General features: G+C 38.8%; 1 protein-coding gene across 1 annotated transcript in view; it reads left to right on the forward strand.

The window, feature by feature from the left end:
* Positions 1 to 15,114, forward strand: part of CCDC169 (coiled-coil domain containing 169) — a 37,480-nt gene extending 22,366 nt beyond the window's left edge. The window contains 5 exon segments of the mRNA XM_086329365.1: positions 5,399 to 5,426; positions 5,429 to 5,497; positions 5,708 to 5,760; positions 8,596 to 8,672; positions 14,896 to 15,114. Of these exon segments, the coding sequence (XP_086185491.1) occupies positions 5,399 to 5,426; positions 5,429 to 5,497; positions 5,708 to 5,760; positions 8,596 to 8,672; positions 14,896 to 14,995 (327 nt within the window). The 3' untranslated portion in view covers positions 14,996 to 15,114.
* Positions 15,115 to 18,249: the final 3,135 nt, after the last annotated feature.

Genomic DNA, 18,249 nt, shown 5'->3' on the forward strand with positions numbered 1-18,249 from the left:
GAAGTCAGTAAAATAAAGAATCAAAATCTAGAATGAACCTTAACATTATTGTAGTATGACTTCATAATTTTTAAAGGATTTCCAATGTGTATAATAATTTTATAAATGGAATCACAAATGTCTTGCATTTAATGGTCCATGACTAATGTAGTTTTCACAAAATCCAGTATTTGTCCTCATTTTCTCAGCTCTCTTCCCTTTGCTCTACTCCCAGAAAACCAGCAGCCAGGATTACTCCTCACAGCATAGGAAATTGGGGGGTTCTTCAGTTGAGAAACTAAAATGCCCTTAAGAAGAGCAGTCAGTGTGTCCACCCGGAGAATGTATCTCACAGACTTCCCAGCACAGGAAGGCTCGTTGACTGAGGACCCTTGGTTTTGGGCTTCGAAGTCCATCACTGCTTTTCATCAAGACCACACCTCCCACTGTTCCTACCACATGGTCAGAAGCAAGGGGATACCAAGGCAGACGTATTCCTGGGAAACACAGTTACCCCGTTGTGGGTAACTTTGCCAGACTTTCCTTAGGCGGCTGCCAGCCTGGGCTGCTTCCGCTTTCTCCTGACCTCCCATTCTCCCGTTCACTGGGGGTCACACTTGCATTACAGTTGACTGCTTTCCCAGCCCTCTCCTGCTCCTTTCCTATTTCCTTCCACACAGGCATTTCTAATAATGGATTATTTTCACATCTAATCCCATCTTGGTATCTGCTTCTTAGAAGACCGCGTCTACAGCTAGTGGTACTGGGGGTGCTATGAGAAAACAGCGGTAACATGAGATTTGGGCCTGGCTCACTTACTGAGTGACAGCCAGAAGGTGCTGTCCTGATCAATAGATTGGCACCAGTGGATCCTGGCTCAGTGTGGCCATTCAGTTGCTAAGGACTTCGCTGATGGCAACCTTGGAAAATGTTCTTGTGGAGGAAAATTCTGTGAAAGAAGCCATGATGCAGGCATTTGGAAAATACAGGCTTATTACTAAGTTGTATTTCCATCCTTCATAAAGATAATGAGCGTCTGAGAATAGTTAGTAAGCCCTTAATGCCTAACAATGAAAAGCAGGGAGCCTTGGTGTGGTGGTGTCTGCAAGAGGCTGTCTATACAGTAGTGAAAGGGCAGCCACAATAGAACAGCAGGGCTGTCCAAGCAGGCCTGCTGGGAAGGGCAGGGCCCTGATGGGAAGAACCAGGGATCCTAAACCTGTGGCAGGACATCTGGATGACTGCCCGTAATGACTCTACCCCTCCACCCGGCCCCTCTGGGTGGGCAGGGGTGGCCCACGTCTAGCTCTGGGAAGGGCTGGAGCACTCACAGTCCTGGAAGCTGCTGCACAGGCCTCTCGCCAACAGGGCGACCATCTGCCCCCTCTGGAGCTGTCCCCACCTCTTCTCCTGGCTGCCAAGACAATTAGTGAGGGTGGTGTTCAACATCTATAATTTTTAAAATTAAAAAGTTAAGAACAGAGGAGTGGAGGCTGAGGACAGTTAGCCTAGTGAAAAGCATGAGTCTTTCCTTATTTCCCAGAGCTAACCAATTTTTAGATCCAGAAATCACTGACCAAAGAAGCGGCTGGGTTACTAGAAGGAAGGACCCTGCAGTAGCAGTCCAAGTACATATCACGACAGTATCTCCAGTCTGCCCCTCAAGAGACCTCTGACCACGTGCCCAAGTAGCTGTACACTGCGGGAAAGGAAATAACCAGGATGGGGGTCTAAGCCTGAAGTCCAAATCACAGTGGGCCATGTGCCCACAGACTCGCCTAACCCCACAGTGATGATTTTCTCAGTCCCTGAATACCTAGTGAAGTCCATATACTTGGCAGTTGACATTAACCTTCCATCAGGCCCTCATCTCTGAAGTAAAAGCTATCATGGTGCAGAAAACCAAATAGAAACGTGGGAAATGGTGCCTTCCCCCACCCAGGCCAAAATTGCCAAACACAAATAATTTCTTATCCCAGGGAAGACAGCAGAGGGCTTAACATCACTCTGTTTAATTTGCCAGTCTGACCTCTGCAAACCCTGGGTGTATCTTAGAGAAAGACTGTAGGTTACTGCAGGCTTAACCAGTTAGTAGCCCCACCTGTTTTGCCAGGTGTGGTATCACTGCTCAAGCAGACTAGCAGGTCTTCAGTGTAGGGTGTGCAGCCACTGCTTGGAGAGTATACTCTTTCCATTCTGACTAGAAAAGAGAGTCAAGACCAATTTGTGGCTTCTAGTTTCAGTTCCAGGTATGTATAGTGCTTGGAAGTCATCGATCTTGTCACCACAACAACAGCAAAGATGGGTAACCTGAAAATCAGTGACTCTTCTTTACTCATTAAAAAACTGAATTTGCAGAGCAAATTCCCACCCTGAAATCTGTATAAACAGACAAATCCAGACAGGCATTGAGATCTGCTTAGCCTAGTATACAAACTGATAGGAACACTTAAATGGTAATTGTGATGCATTACTGGAGGAAGTATAGGCGCATCCATTATGAAAGTTGGAGACTTAACACGCCCTGTCAGTAATTGATAAATCAAGAAGGCAGAAAAATCAATAAAGATACTCAATAGCTTATCCGAATAGCACCATCAGTCAACTCAATCTGTTGACATTTATAGAATGTCCCATCCCACTACAGCAGAATACAGATTCTCCTCAAGCTTGGGTGTAACATTCACCACTGTAAAGCACCTTCTAGGCACCCTATTAGACTCTGAGCTTCATGAGTTAGGGTCTGGGCTTGTCAGTCTCACTGTGGAATCCCCAGCACAATGCCTGACACACAGGAGGTGCTTGATGAATATTTTTTGCATAAAGGAATGAATTGTAAAATTGGGAGACAAGGAATCAGATCGTCATGGGAATAGCACCAAGATACAGTCTTAACACAGAGAAAGCAGATGGAAAATATTTAAGCTTCAAAGGTTAAAACTGCAAACCCACACTGACAAATAACAGAAATCATCCTTTTATTGTAGAAACTACCACTTGATTAATATTCCTAAACCCCTGCTTTCATCATATCACTTCTTTAATAACTTTCAATAGCTGTGGTGTTTCGACTCCTGAACTTAGCATCCGAAGCCTTCTCTAACCAGGACCTTCCCCAGTTATCTTGCTGCTGCTGCTGCTAAGTCGCTTCAGTCGTGTCCAACTCTGTGCGACCCCATAGATGGCAGCCCACCAGGCTCCCCCGTCCCTGGGATTCTCCAAGCAAGAACACTGGAGTGGGGTGCCATTGTCTTCTCCTCCCCAGTTATCTTACCTTGCCTCTTATTAATTGCTCAGATATTTTCCTTCAGCTCTTGAATTCATCTATTTCCTATCTACATTTCTTGTTTGAGCTTCTAGAGTTTTGGAGTGTATCTCATTCATATCTCATTAATATGAAAATAACTTGTGTTCCATTTGTTTATTTGTAAATTAATTTCTTTCAGTATTTCAAGTGCATTTTTCCATTGACTCAGTATTAAAAATGATTAGATTCTATTTACATCTCTAAAAATGTATTAACAAATGATGTAAGTGAAGCGTATTACTACAGAAAGCAAAGCTGGGAATCCTTGGAGCAAGGGTCTATGTAGCAAAATTTTGGACTACATCCATCACTCCCTGATTGTCCCTTCAATAACTCTCATTTTGGAGCATTGGTTTACTTCGTAAGGGTTTAATTTTCTGTAGAGAACTCAGTCCATTTATCCTCTTCTACTGATAGGGCTTTCATTGATTTTCTTCTGGAGCAAGTTTGTGTTTGGAGGCATGTATGTATATGTGCAAGCTCAGTCGTGCCTGACTCTGCGACCCCATGGACTGCAGCCCGCCACGCTCCTCTGTCCATGGGATTTTCCAGGCAGGACTACTGGAGTCCGTTGCCATTTCCTCCTCCAGGGGTTCTTCCCAATCCAGGGATTGAACCCGGGTCTCCTGCATCTCCTGCAATCCAGGCGGATGCTTTACCGCTGAGCCACCAGGGAAGCCTGTATTTGGGGGTGGGGGGTTGGAAACCACTTAGGACACCAGTGCATAATTTTTGAAGACAAGTAATGGCTGCCTGAGAAGTATCACTGACCATGTTTTAACAGAGATGTTAAGCAAACATGCACAGTGGAGAATTGTCACTTCCAAAGGATTTGTTTTATCGTTGCTGCTATTTTTAGACACTAGAACTTGTCCTGTTACAGCTGACCTAATTATTCCCATTAATACAATTTTTTTACACTTCTGATAATTACCAGCAAGTATCTAAGAGAAAATCAGTAAGTTTTTAGAGAATGAGCTGAATTTCAGGAGGTGGGTATGAGCTCTAAAATAACTTGCAGTTTTGCTTTGTGGCGATTTAAATCAGCTGCTTCCATTTCTATTTGAATGTTTCTTGTAATAGATTCGGTGACCCAGATCATGACCAGCAAGAGCTGTGTAGAATTCGACTTGGAGATTTTTAAATTTAAAGTGTCAGAATATGAGAAATAATGGGAGTTATTGGGAAAGATCAGTTATTAGTTTCGGAATTAACATTCTAAACCCAATCTGTGTAATGCATTATTGTTCTGGTGCTTGGCTAACCCTTTTCTCCTCTACGCTGTTCACCTATTTGTGGTGATAGGTTGATGTCATGGTTTCCAGAACTATTCTACTCTGCCATATTTTCACAGTTCCCTTGATTATCAACTTTACTGCCTGTTCCTCTTTTTATTTATTTATTTATGGCTGTACTGGGTCTTCGTTGCTGTGTGGGCTTTTCCCTATCTGCACCAGTGGGAGCTTCTGTTGTTGTGGAGCATGGACTCCTGAGGGCCCTGGCTTCAGTAGCTGCGGCACGTGGGCTCAACAGTTGCGGATCCCAGGCTCTCGAGCACAGGCTGAGTAGTTGAGGCACAAAGGCTTAGCTGCTCCGTGGCATGTGGGATCTTCCCAGAGCAGGGATCAAACCCATGTCTCCTGCATTTGCAGGCAGATTCTCTACCACTGAGCCACCAGGAAAAGCCTTACTGCCTGTTCTAACACTGTACTTACCCTGATAGCAATCGTATGAATACACACATATAGTAATCATTTAGTGTGTATTGTCTTTGGAGTCAGATTACCTGGATTCCAGCTCTACCATTTACTAGCTCTGTGCCTTTAGGCAAGTTATTTAAGCTCTATCAGATGCAATTTTCTCAACAGTAAAATGAATATATTAGCCATCTTCATGGCTGTAATAAGGATTAAATAATCTGTAGAAAGCATTTAGCACAGTACATGGCATATTATAACAATAAATATTATCATTATTGCTGAAAAGGTACATATTATAGACTTTTGAAGTCACAGAATGATATGGAATAGAAGGAATTTGCCAATGAAGAAATTGGTGGTCCTAATATTATTTAAAATGTGAGTGCATGTAAAAACACTGTTATACTTTCAGAAATCCTTAAATGCGTTGCTTAAACAATTAGAGAGAAAAGGAATCTTGAAAATCAAGTGAAAGACTATGCACTGAGACTGGAACAAGAGTCAAAGGTTTGTTTTTATTTCTATGCTAAGAAATTCCTTTGGAACTGGCATGATTTTTGGTGTGTTATTAAAAACATACTATATAATTTTCCAGTATACTTACAAAACTATTTTGTATACTATTTGGAAAAAGCATAGAGACATAACTTAGCAGTGGTCTTGCTAGTATTGTAAATCTTCTTCGATACCAGTTTCTTTACTTTTATATCTTTCACATAAGCTTGCCACAGGACCAGCAATGAGCGCCGTACATACCCTGCTGAAATGTCTCAGGCAACTTTTGTTTCTTTACCTTCAGTTTATAAGAGGTACTGTAAATTATGTTTTTCACTTTTCTAGGTTTTTTGATTGGTTTGGTTTAGTAGAGAAGCAGCTGTTGGAATTAAAGGAGAAACAGTACCAAGTTTCTATATATGGAAGGTGAAAAAGAAAATATGTAACTTTTATAAAAAGGTAAAAATAAGATATATGTTTCCCAAATTAAGATTATATTTTCTGTACTTGTTTCTTTAGTTGTTCCTTTAGTTTGATTTGTAATTACTAGAATTCAAACAAGTAGTTATCACTTCTCTGTCATGAAAGTCAAGGCATTTTATCTCATAGCTATGCATGATGAAGTCTAAGATAGACCCCACACTGCTATTGCTAGAAAGTGTGCACTTACAAGCAGCAGGACAGGAAGTGATCAATGAATTATGAAAGACACTGCACATACTTTCCACAGTTTTTCATTCCCTTTTCCATTTTATTTATGATGTTGTTGGTATATAGTTTTGGTTTAGATGTTGTCAGACCTATCTTTTATTTATGGCTTCTTGTATCATATTTTAAAAGACTGTCTTTGTCTCAGTGTTTCATAACATTCATCACATCTCTTTAGTACTTATATGGCTTAATATTTGATATTTAGATATTTAATCCTTAGTAACTATTTTGATATATGTTTTCAGGTTAGGATGCAAATTCAGTTTTCAATGTGCATGATTTGAATGGAAGTGTCCAAAGAGGGGTAGGATGTATGAATCTAAGAGAAAAAAATAAAAGATCAGGATTGAAGCAATGGATTTAGAACTTGTTAGCATATAGATAGTAAATGACCCCATGTGAATGAATCACATGCATCAGGGAGAATACACAGGGTGAAGAGATAGTCTGAGATACAGCTCTGAAGAGTTTCAGGAGTGATAGCCAGGGAAGAAGAGCCGAAAAGAGGGTCAGTGTCCTCAAGACATAGGTACCTGAGACACTGAGGTAGAGGACCTTGAGGGCTGGTTTTGACATAAAAGTAATCAGCTGATCACTGATTTGGTGTTTCCAGAGGCTCAATGAAGGGACTGGAAGGAAGGGAGTTAGCTTTGGGAATTGGAATAGAGAATGGGGTGCACAGAACAACTTGAGAATGAAAGTCAGGGTGAGGGGTAAAGGCAAGCTTGGACTTCTAGTGCCAACGAAGGTAAGTAGGAAATTGAGACAAAATTATGGTCTCTTGCCCATAAAATGGACAGTCAGTCCACCTTTTATAGTCCTGGGTGCTTGGCTGGAAGCCCTGCTTCCTCCTGCTGCACCGGCATCCAGGGGCCTTTCCTCAGACCACACACTCTGTGTCCTCAGAATATGCTGCTTCTCCTACATTCCAGTTCTGCCTCCTTCAAGGTGTAGCCAAACGCCCTCTCCTTTATGAGGCCATGATGATGAGAGGCCACAGACTTTGGAGTCACTGCGAATTGGACTCGAATCCCAGATTTGTACCTACTGTGGTGTGACCTTTGGAGGCCTCGATTTCTTTCCTCCTCTGGAAAAGGGAAGTAGTTGGAGTATCCTGCCAGGGATTTGTGAGGCTCTGGAGATATGATGTATGTAAAGTGCTGAGTGAAATGCCTGGCACATAATTGGTTCTAAATTCCAATAAACTGAATATTATTTTCCTGTTTTTCTTTCCAACCTCCCTAGCCCCTCCCTCTGTGACAGGGGCATCAGCATTTCTACTTGCCTTAGCCATCCTCCTTTAGCTTTGTTTATCTGAAAAAAAAATCATTTGGGTGGAATAGCTCCTACTCTGATTATACAGGATCACTGAACATACAATCAAAGCCTATTTTAACAGCTTCCCAGGAAGATGTTAATCCTGTTTCCCTGTATAAATGTTAATAAGGATTTTCACTCCAGAGTGAATTGTTAATCTTTATAGTCAAAGATTGTTCTGACTATGTGGATACTATGGTGACTGGAAAGGTCAATGAATGATTTGCCATTCTTTCCATGCTGAATACATAAATAATTGATTCTTTAGTAGATAACTAGAGCTGTTTGCTGAGTCTGCTGTTTATATTTCTGCTGGCTTCACAGTTTGGGCTGAAACTGAGTTTCCACATCTTAGGATTCTTCCAATTTACACGGTATATGGACAGTATGGACATTGCTTTTTAATACTATACAGGCAATCTAGCCGATATTTTATAATAACTATACAGTGTACAGCAAAATGAAGTGAAAGTGTTAGTCATTCAGTTGTGTCTGACTCTTTGCAACCCCATGGACTGTAGGTTGCCAGGCTCCTCTGTCCATGGAATTCTCCAGGCAAGAATAGTGGAGTGGGTTGCCATTCCCTTCTCCAGGGAATCCTCCTGACCCAGGGATCAAACCCAGATCTCTTGCATTGCAGGCAGGCTCTTTACCATGTAAGCCACCAGAGAAGCCCCCAAAATGCAGTATAACCTGTAAAAATTGTCAATCACTGTATTGTACACCAGTACAATACAATATTGTATAATTTTGATGTACAATATAATATTGTACATCAACTATACTTCAATTAAAAAAGAAAGGAGAAAAAAAGATATACAGGCATACCTAGGAGATATTGCAGATTTGATTCCTGACCATCACAATAAAGTAAAACAAATATTACAATAAAGTGAGTCACATGAATTTTTTGGTTTCTAGTCCATATTAAAAATTTTTACACTGTAATGTAGTACAACAGCATTATATCTAACATACAGTATCCATACTTGGTTAGGAAAGAGTTAATTGAGAATTGACTATTCCTCTTATCTCTGAAAGCAATCAAGAAATAAGAGGATAAATGCTCAACTATTTGTATTTCAGACCTCTGGCTCCTACCAAGTTTCTCAAAGGAAACAGATGGATCAACTGCCTAAAATGAAAGAGAATCTAGTGAAAACGTAAGTCTAGATCTTTCCATTCTAATTAATTACATTCAAATGTGAATGGTATTCACGAAACAGGTGTCCATTATATTTTGGAAGCTTAACTTCTATAGCAACAATGTAAAATAGCAGATGTTAAGAGAACTTAGAGAAGTTTGTATTCTCCATTTACTATTTATATATATATCTGGTAGGTTCCAGGAATATTGTTCATCCTCAAACATGATGTTATTTTCTAAGCTAAAATGATACTGTTCCCAAGTAGAGCTTATAACTATACCATTAACAACAAATCCAATTAAATGATCTGTCTTAACCTTTTAGTTTTACTACTGTGGGTGAGAATCCCTTAGATGAAATGAAGTAGCCATCATAGTCAACAAAATAGTCCGAAATGCAGTACTTGGATACAATCTCAAAAATGACAGAATGATCTCTGTTCATTTCCAAGGCAAACCATTCAGTATCATGGTAATCCAAGTCTATGCCCTGACCAGTAATGCTGAAGAAGCTGAAGTTGAACAGTTCTATGAAGACCTACAAGACCTTTTAGAACTAACACCCCCAAAAGATATCCTTTTCATTATAGGGAACTGGAAGGCAAAAGTAGGAAGTCAAGAAACACCTGGAGTAACAGGCAAATTTGGCCTTGGAGTACAGAATGAAACAGGGCAAAGGCTCATAGAGTTTTGCCAAGAAAACACACTGGTCATAGCAAACAACCTCTTCCAACAACACAAGAGAAGACTCTACACATGGACATCACCAGGTGGTCAACACTGAAATCAGATTGATTATATTCTTTGCAGTCAAAGATGGAGAAGCTCTATACAGTCAGCAAAAACAAGACTGGGAGCTGACTATGGCTCAGGTCATGAACTCCTTATTGCCAAATTCAGACTTAAATTGAAGAAAGTAGGGAAAACCACTAGATCATTCAGGTATGACCTAAATCAAATCCCTTATGATTATACAGGGAAAGTGAGAAATAGGTTTAAGGGACTATATCTGATAGAGTGACTGATGCCCTATGGATGGAGGTTCGTGACATTGTACAGGAGACAGGGATCAAAACCATCCCCAAGAAAAAGAAATGCAAAAAAGCAAAATGGCTGTCTGAGGAGGCCTTAAAAATAGCTGTGAAGAGAAGTGAAAAACAAAGGAGAAAAGGAAAGATATACCCATTTGAATGCAGAGTTCCAAAGAATAGCAAGGAGAGATAAGAAAGCCTTCCTCAATGATCAGAGCAAAGAAATAGAGGAAAACAATAGAATGGGAAAGACTAGAGATCTCTTCAAGGAAATTAGAGATACCAAGGGAACATTTCATGCTAAGATGGGCTCGATAAAGGACAGAAATGGTATGGACCTAACAGAAGCAGAAAATATTAAGAAGAGGTGGCAAGAATACACAGAAGTACTGTACCAAAAAGATCTTCATGACCCAGATGATCGTGATGGTGTGATCACTCACCAGACATCCTGGAATGTGAAGTCAAGTGGGCCTTAGGAAGCATCACTATGAACAAAGCTGGTGGAGGTGATGGAATTCCAGTTGAGCTATTTCAAATCCTAAAAGATGATGCTGTAAAAGTGTTGCACTCAATATGCCAGCAAATTAGGAAAACTCAACAGTGGCCACAAGACTGGAAAAGGTCAGTTTTCATTCCAGCCCCAAAGAAAGGCATTTTTTGGGTGAGTGAACAATTGCACTCATCTCACACACTAGCAAAGTAATGCTCAAAATTCCCCAAAACAGGCTTCAATAGAACATGAACTGTGAACTTCCAGATGTTCAAGTTGGTTTTAGAAAAGGCAGAGGAATCAGAGCTCAAATTGCCAATATCTGCTGGATCATCAAAAAAGCAAGCGAGTTCCAGAAAAACATCTATTTCTGCTTTATTGACTATGTCAAAGCCTTTGACTGTGTGGATTACCACAAACTATGGAAAATTCTGAATGAGATGGGAATACCAGACCACCTGACATGCCCCTTGAGGAATCTGTATGCAGGTCAGGAAGCAACAGTTAGAAGTGGACATGGAACAACAGACCAGTTCCAAATAGGAAAAGGAGTACTTCAAAGTTATATATTGTCACCCTCCTTATTTAACTTATATACAGAGTACATCATGAGAAACACTGGGCTGGGTGAAGCACAAGCTGGAATCAAGATTGCCAGGATAAATGTCAATAACCTCAGATATGCAGATGATACCCCCTTATGGCAGAAAGTGAAGAAGAACTAAAGAGCCTCTTGATGAAACTGAAAGAGTGAAAAAGTTGACTTAAAACTCAACATTCAGAAAACTAAGATCATGGCATCCGGTACCATCACTTCATGGCAAATAGATGGGGAAACTGTGGAAACAGTGGCAGACTTTATTTTTTGAGCTCCAAAATCATTGCAGACGGTGACTGCAGCTATGAAATTAAAAGACGCTTACTCCTTGGAAGGAAAGTTATCACCAACCTACACAGCTTATTAAAAAGCAGAGACATTGTCAACAAAGGTCCGTCTAGTCAAGGCTATGGTTTTTCCAGTGGTCATGTATGGATGTGAGAGTTGGACTATAAAGACAGCTGAGTGCAGAAGAATTGATGCTTTTGAACTGTGGTGTTGAAGAAGACCTTTGAGAGTCCCTTGGACTGCAAGGAGATCCAACCAGTCTATCCTAAAGGAGATAAATCCTGAGTGTTCATTGGATGGACCTATGTTGAAGCTGAAACTCCAATACTTTGGCCATGTGATGCAAAGAACTGATTCATTAGAAAAGACCCTGATGCTGGGAAAGATTGAAGGTGGGAGGAGAAGGGGATGACAGAGGATGAGATGAATGGCATCACGGACTCAATGGACATGAGTTTGGGTAAACTCCAGGAGTTGGCGATCTACACAGAGGCGTGCTACAGTCCATGGGGTCACAGAGAATTGGACACAACTGAGCGACTGAACTGAACTGAACCTTTTAATGAGCAAGTATGGACACTGAAATAAATGTAGGTGTCAATGCAATTTAAACTATGTTTTTGTATGTGAATAAAAATAATTTAGGATGAATAAAGAATAGAGGAATATTTTAGAAGTTTAGGAGGTTATGTCTACACACACTTTTCTCTGGTCCTGTACTAAGTATAGAAGAATTACTCAGGCAATCCTTGTCTTCTATAACCTTATCTCACGCAGACAATATATTCATATAAAACTTAACAGTATTAAAATTGTAAGCAAAGATATAAACTATCTATAGATCAGAATTCTTTTCAAACACAGGCACTCAAAGTGCATGTAGTATAATAGGTTTCTTTGGTGGAAATTCATAGAATAGCAACGTTCTGTTCAGAATTTGGCTAGATGGATAAGAATGTATTTATTCTTCCTTGAGTAATCATAAATACTTGAAGTGTACAAGATAATGAATAATCAATGGAAATACAATGGAGTTAAAGCATTTAAGTCAATTGTAGAAAAGGACTTCCTTCTGAAAAATGCTGTACTTCTGTGTTGAGAGGACCCCAAGACGACTCCCGTGTTCAGTGGTTCACTAGAACGACTCACAGGACTCAGCATCTATTTGTGCACACAGCTAAGATTTATTACAGTAAAAGGATACAAAGCAAAACCATCAAAGGAAAGAGGTGTGTGAGATGAAGTTTGGAGGGAACAAGGCACAAGCTTCTAAAAGTTCCCCCAGTGGAGTTTCGCAGAAACTTAGTTCTTCCAGCAATGAGCTGTGAAGGTTGATTCCAGGGGCTCACATTAGATATTTAGTGCCCATATATTTGCTGGCCATTTGTATATCTTTTTTGGAGAAATAGCTATTCAAGTCCTTTGCCCATTTTAAAAAGCTTGTTTGTGTTATTTTTGTTGCATTATAAGAGTTCTTTATATTTTTTGGTTATTGGACCTAATCAGATAAATGATTTGCACATATTTTCTCCCATTTATTGGTTTTTTTCCTTTCTTGATGATGTTCTTTGAAGAAGACAGTTTTGATTTTGATGAAGTCCAATTGTTACTGGCTTCCTAGGATTTATTTTCTCAGTTGCTTGTGCTTCAGGTATCATGTCTAATAAATCATTGCCTAATCCGAGAACATACGAATTTATACATATTTTCATCTAAGTTTTATAGTGTTAGCTCTTTTTTTCAATCCATTTTGAGTTAATATTTGTATAGGATGTGAAATACATCTAATTTTAGTCTTTTGCATGTGTTGGCCACCTGATGCGAAGAGTTGACTCATTGGAAAAGACTCTGATGCTGGGAGGGATTGGGGGCAGGAGGAGAAGGGGACGACAGAGGATGAGGTGGCTGGATGACATCACCAACTCGATGGACGTGAGTTTGAGTGAACTCTGGGAGTTGGTGATGGACAGGCAGGCCTGGCGTGCTGCGATTCATGGGGTTGCAAAGAGTCAGACATGACTGAGCGACTGAACTGAACTGAACTGAACTGATTCAATTATTCTAGCATCATTTGCTGAAAAAACTATTCTTACTGAGTCGGATTGCCTTGGCATCCTTTTATTTTATTTTATTTTATTTTTATGCTTATTTGCAAAGGATTATTTGGCATCCTTTTAAAAATTAGCCATAAACATATAAATTTATTTCTAGGCCTCAGATCTATTCCACTGGTCTGTAAGTCTGTCCCTATGCCAGTACCATTCTGTCTTGATGACTATAACTTTTCATAAAGTTTTGAAATCAGTGAGTGAGTCCTTTAATCTTCTTTTCAAGATTGTTTTGGTTGTTCAGAGTCCCTTTATTTTCTATATACATTTTAGGATTAGTTCGTCAGTTTCATCGTAGGAATTTCACCACAGAGCTGAGGAAAGAGTGGAGTAGGGCGAGTTAAATAGCTACAGTGTTCAGTGTTCTTACTGGATTTTGCCATAGGTGTGTGTGTGTGTATGTATTAAATTCTCCAGGATTGCTGCAAGCCTTTGGTTAATTTCTAGAGTTCTAAAAGTTTGCTTCTGACCTTTTTTTTTAAATTTTTTTTTTGTAAATTGTCTCATTGTTTTTAAGGAGGAAATTATTTTTTGGGGGTCCCTATTCTGTCATTTTCACTCCAGTATTCTTGCCTGGAGAATCCCAGGGACGGGGGAGCCTGGTGGGCTGCCGTCTCTGGGGTCGCAGAGTCGGACACGACTGAAGCGACTTAGCAGTAGCAGCAGCATTCTGTCATTTTAGCTGACATCACTCCCTGAGTAAAATATTTTTAAGCACCTGCAGGGAATTAAAGGTGGCTTTTACTTTATCAAGTGAGCACATGGGGAAGTTGTCCTTATAAAGACATATAAGTCAATGAGGGAAAGACAGTTTTGTGGAAATCCAAGAACAGGAATTTCAATATAACTGGATCCACAGATACTAGAATTTGAATTCAGAGAAGCCTTAAAGACCTCAGCAGATATTCATGGATCATTACTTTAGTGGTTTGCCATATTGGATAGTAATTAAAGGCACAGACTTTGAACTTTGACTTCATGGATTCAAATTCCAGATCTACTTACTTACTATATAACCTGTTTCTGTTTTCTGTCAGAAATAACAGAGCTAATGATAGTATCTGCATTATAGAGATTTTGTGGAGTTGATAATGAGTAAATAAATAAAATTTAGAACAGTCCCTGACTCAGATTATGAGCTCTAAGAATGTTGCTATTATTATTTGTAGTATAATAGACCACTAGTTTATTCTCTGCTTCATTTTTCTTCTCATTACCAACTGCCAATTTCACTTTCTACACTTTTACATTACAGACTCTGGTATATATCATAGTTTCAATTTTATTGTAATTTTAAGTCACGCATCTTTGGCTTACTCATGGATTCTTATTTCCATCTTGTCCATACTCTGCCTCATGGACTGTATTTTCTTATCTTTAACTCACATTTCCAGAGACAAGCATCAGATTGGTCCATCTCATCCCTCTTTGGACAAAACTTTCCACATTAGGCTACCTCATGGGCTACTTCTAGGCCTTTGGATTATTTGTCCTTGAGGGAGTTGTCTCTGTAACTTGACAAGATGATATGATATGCTGTAACATATGGCTGTTTAGGATTATACAGTAAACAGAAAATCTGCATAGAGAGATTTCTCTGTGAAGGACTGTGGACTGGGGGAACTAGGAGAACTAGGTAATTCTCCCCATGTGACATACTAGTGTTTTTGTTGCACACAATGGTAACTGAAAAATCATGATTAATGCTTATCTTATTTCAGGGTAAGATGTAATTCAGTGAATCAGAAGACAATGAATGCCATGAGAAGACCAGTAAAAAAGATTTCAAGATCAAGCCGTCTTTCAAAACTCAATCTGTGATTCCTGAACTGGATAGTTTATATTTCTTACCTTTTTTCATTTTAATATTTAACTTGTGAAGTTAATGGTTCACATACTTTTCAGGGAATGAAATAGATAAGAAAGAGCTATCAATCTTATCTTTAGCTTTTCTTCTAGAAGTTTGTTTTTTTTTGTCTGTATGAAAGTAATTTTCTCAAGACCATAAACCATCTGATAGCATTCTTATGATTTTTTAAATATCCTAGTAAGCCTTAAGGTTGGCATCATTACACTTGCTTTTAATGATATACTCATGATCTGTTCTGATAGTAACATTGCTATTTTATTTGGGTTCTAGTTAGCTATTAGCTAAAAATGTGAGTTTATCAGAATGTTTTTGCTATTTTAGGCTATATCACGTTCAGCTTTTTAAAACTCAAGGTTTAAACAAAGCTGGAAATCAAATACATTTTAAACTTTGATTTGAACTATCATGGTGTTGTGGAAGTAGCCTTCAATCAGGAATCAGCTCGGGTGTAGTTCCCACCCTGCTCTGAACTTAAGAGATCTGGGATAAGTTCTTTCACCTCATCTTCATTTCCCACATCTGTAACTGAAGCAAACTGTACAATTTCTAAGGTGTCTTACCATTCTAGAAATCCAGTACTTATTCAACTGCAAGGTCCTGCCACTTAACACATGGCAATTTAAGTCATTTTAAGACAAGTATTAATTTATGGGGCTGGCCTAGTTCTTTGGGCCATACTTTGGCCAAGTGTTCACAATACTCAAGTCTAGAGTGGAAATAGAACAGGGTACGAGAAGTGTTCTTTTAAGGCATTAAAAAAATTTACGAATTATCTTATTTATATTTAGATTGTTTTCTTACTGTCACCTATGTCTGGTGACCCCTTACTTAATAAGTTAAATTATTGGATTTTAACAGAAATCACTCAGAGGTAAGTATAGTTTCTGGTATTCTTACCTTATATCTGGTACCAAAACCTAAATTATATTCGGTATCACCAATAATGGATGCCAAATGCTTTTCTCTAACTATTTATAGATATTCACTTTCTTTAAATTAGAATACATACATTTCATATAGACAATTATTCTATGTGACTTTAAAAAGTAATGCAGAGAAACATAAAGTAACTTCCTGTAAATCATTCCAAATAGAAAGCATTTGGAAATATTTTTACCCGTGTTTAAGCTAGCTACAGATATATCAGGTACCATGACTCATTTTATTAAATAATTACTGCTACTGCTGCTAAGTCACTTCAGTCGTGTCCGACTCTATGCAACCCCACAGACGGCAGCCCACCAGGCTCCCCCATCCCTGGGATTCTCCAGGCAAGAACACCGGAGTGGGTTGCCATTTCCTTCTCCAATGCGTGAAAGTGAGAAGTGAAAGTGAAGTCGTTCAGTCGTGTCTGACTCTTAGCGACCCCATGGACTGCAGCCTACCAGGCTCCTCTGTCCATGGGATTTTCCAGGCAAGAGTACTGGAGTGGGGTTCTATTGCCTTATACTACATTTTTATTTATTTACTTCTGTATACACTATTTCTAAAAAGTATTGTGTTACCTTTTACTAAATATAGAGATATATCTATAAATTGAAACAAGACCCATAAGATGAAAGATAAAAATAAAAGTTAGTTTTGCTAGATTCCCAACTAAGAAAAAGCTCTATTTTAAGCTTCCTAGTAATCAGCGCAAAGAAAGAGTGAATTACACACCTCTCTCTTTTTTTTAATGGAAGGGAAAAACAAGTCGAGAAAAAGTTATACTTAATTCTGAGCTCTGAAGATAATTTGTCAATGTGAAGCTTTATACAAAATTGCAATTATGTGCTGAAATAATCAGTATAAAATTTATACTTTGGGGTCTTTATTTTAATATTGGAGTATGTATTAATATCAGTATTGATGTTGTTTTTGAAGCATTCACAATTCCTGAAGCAAAATATCAGTAAACAATGTTTATTTCAAAAATTTTAGCACCTATAAATGTATTACAAAATGTTAAAAAGTACCATTTATTAAAAAAAATGTTTCTGTAATTAAAAAGACAGTATAATGAGTAATAATGAGGATGTGGAGAAATTGGAACCCTCACACACTGGCCAAGTGTTCATAGTACTCAAGTCTAGAGTGGAAATAGAACAAGAGTATGAGAAGTGTTCTTTTGGGGCATTAAAAAAGTTTACATCCCCTCGTGGGGATGTAAAACTGCACCACTACTCTGAAAACAGTCTGTCGGTTCCTCAGAAGGTTAAACATAGAGTTACCACGTCACCCAGCATTTCTACTCCTCTGGATACACCCCAGAGAAATGAAAACCAAGGTGCACATACAAATGTGTACACAAGTATTTATAGCACTATTCTACATAATAGCTAAAAAGTAGAAACAACACAAATATCCATCAGCCGATGAATGAATAAATAAATTCTGGTATATCCAAAGAATGGAATAGTATTTAGCAGTAAAAGGAACGAAGTACAATATGGATGGACCTTGAAAACATTATCCTGAGTGAACAAAGCCAGTCACAAGAGATCACATATTATATAATTCCATTTATATGAAATGTCCAGAATAGACAAATCTGTATGGACAGAGAGTAGATTAATATAGTTGCTGAAGGCTGATGGGGCTTCAACATCAGCTGAAGGGGAGGGTGGGTAATGGAGAAGAACTGCTAATGTGTATAGGGTTTCTTTGGGGGCTGATGCAGATGTTCTAAAATTAATCATGGTGATGGTTGTACAACTTCATGAATGAACTAAAAAATACTGAAAGCACTGTACATTGGTGAATTGCATGCAATGTTATTTATACCTTAATAAAACTATTATTCAGTCCAGGTTCGATGCACAATACTGGATGCTTGAGGCTGGTGCACTGGGACGACCCAGGGGGATGGTATGGGGAGGGAGGAGGGAGGAGGGTTCAGGATGGGGAACACATGTATGCCTGTGGTGGATTCATTTTGATATTTGGCAAAACTAATACAATTATGTAAGGTTTAAAAATAAAGTAAAATTAAAAAAAAACATATTAAACATATGTTAACCTTTGAATATAAATTGACAGATGAATTTTAATAGGATTTTATTTGATCTTAGAAAATATGATCGTAAACATTAAAATGCATTGTCATTAGTGCCATTGCTGAGTCAAGAGTATATTTTTACCATAATTTTCGAACAAAGAAGCTCTTTCAGATACTACACTAGACAGAAGGACAATGAAGCTTATATACTACTTCCCAGTATTTCCT

This window comes from Bos grunniens, chromosome 12, assembly GCF_055505025.1.
Source record: "Bos grunniens cultivar Pamir isolate PY7600 chromosome 12, Bosgru_T2T1.0, whole genome shotgun sequence".
Taxonomy (NCBI): Eukaryota; Metazoa; Chordata; class Mammalia; order Artiodactyla; family Bovidae; genus Bos; species Bos grunniens.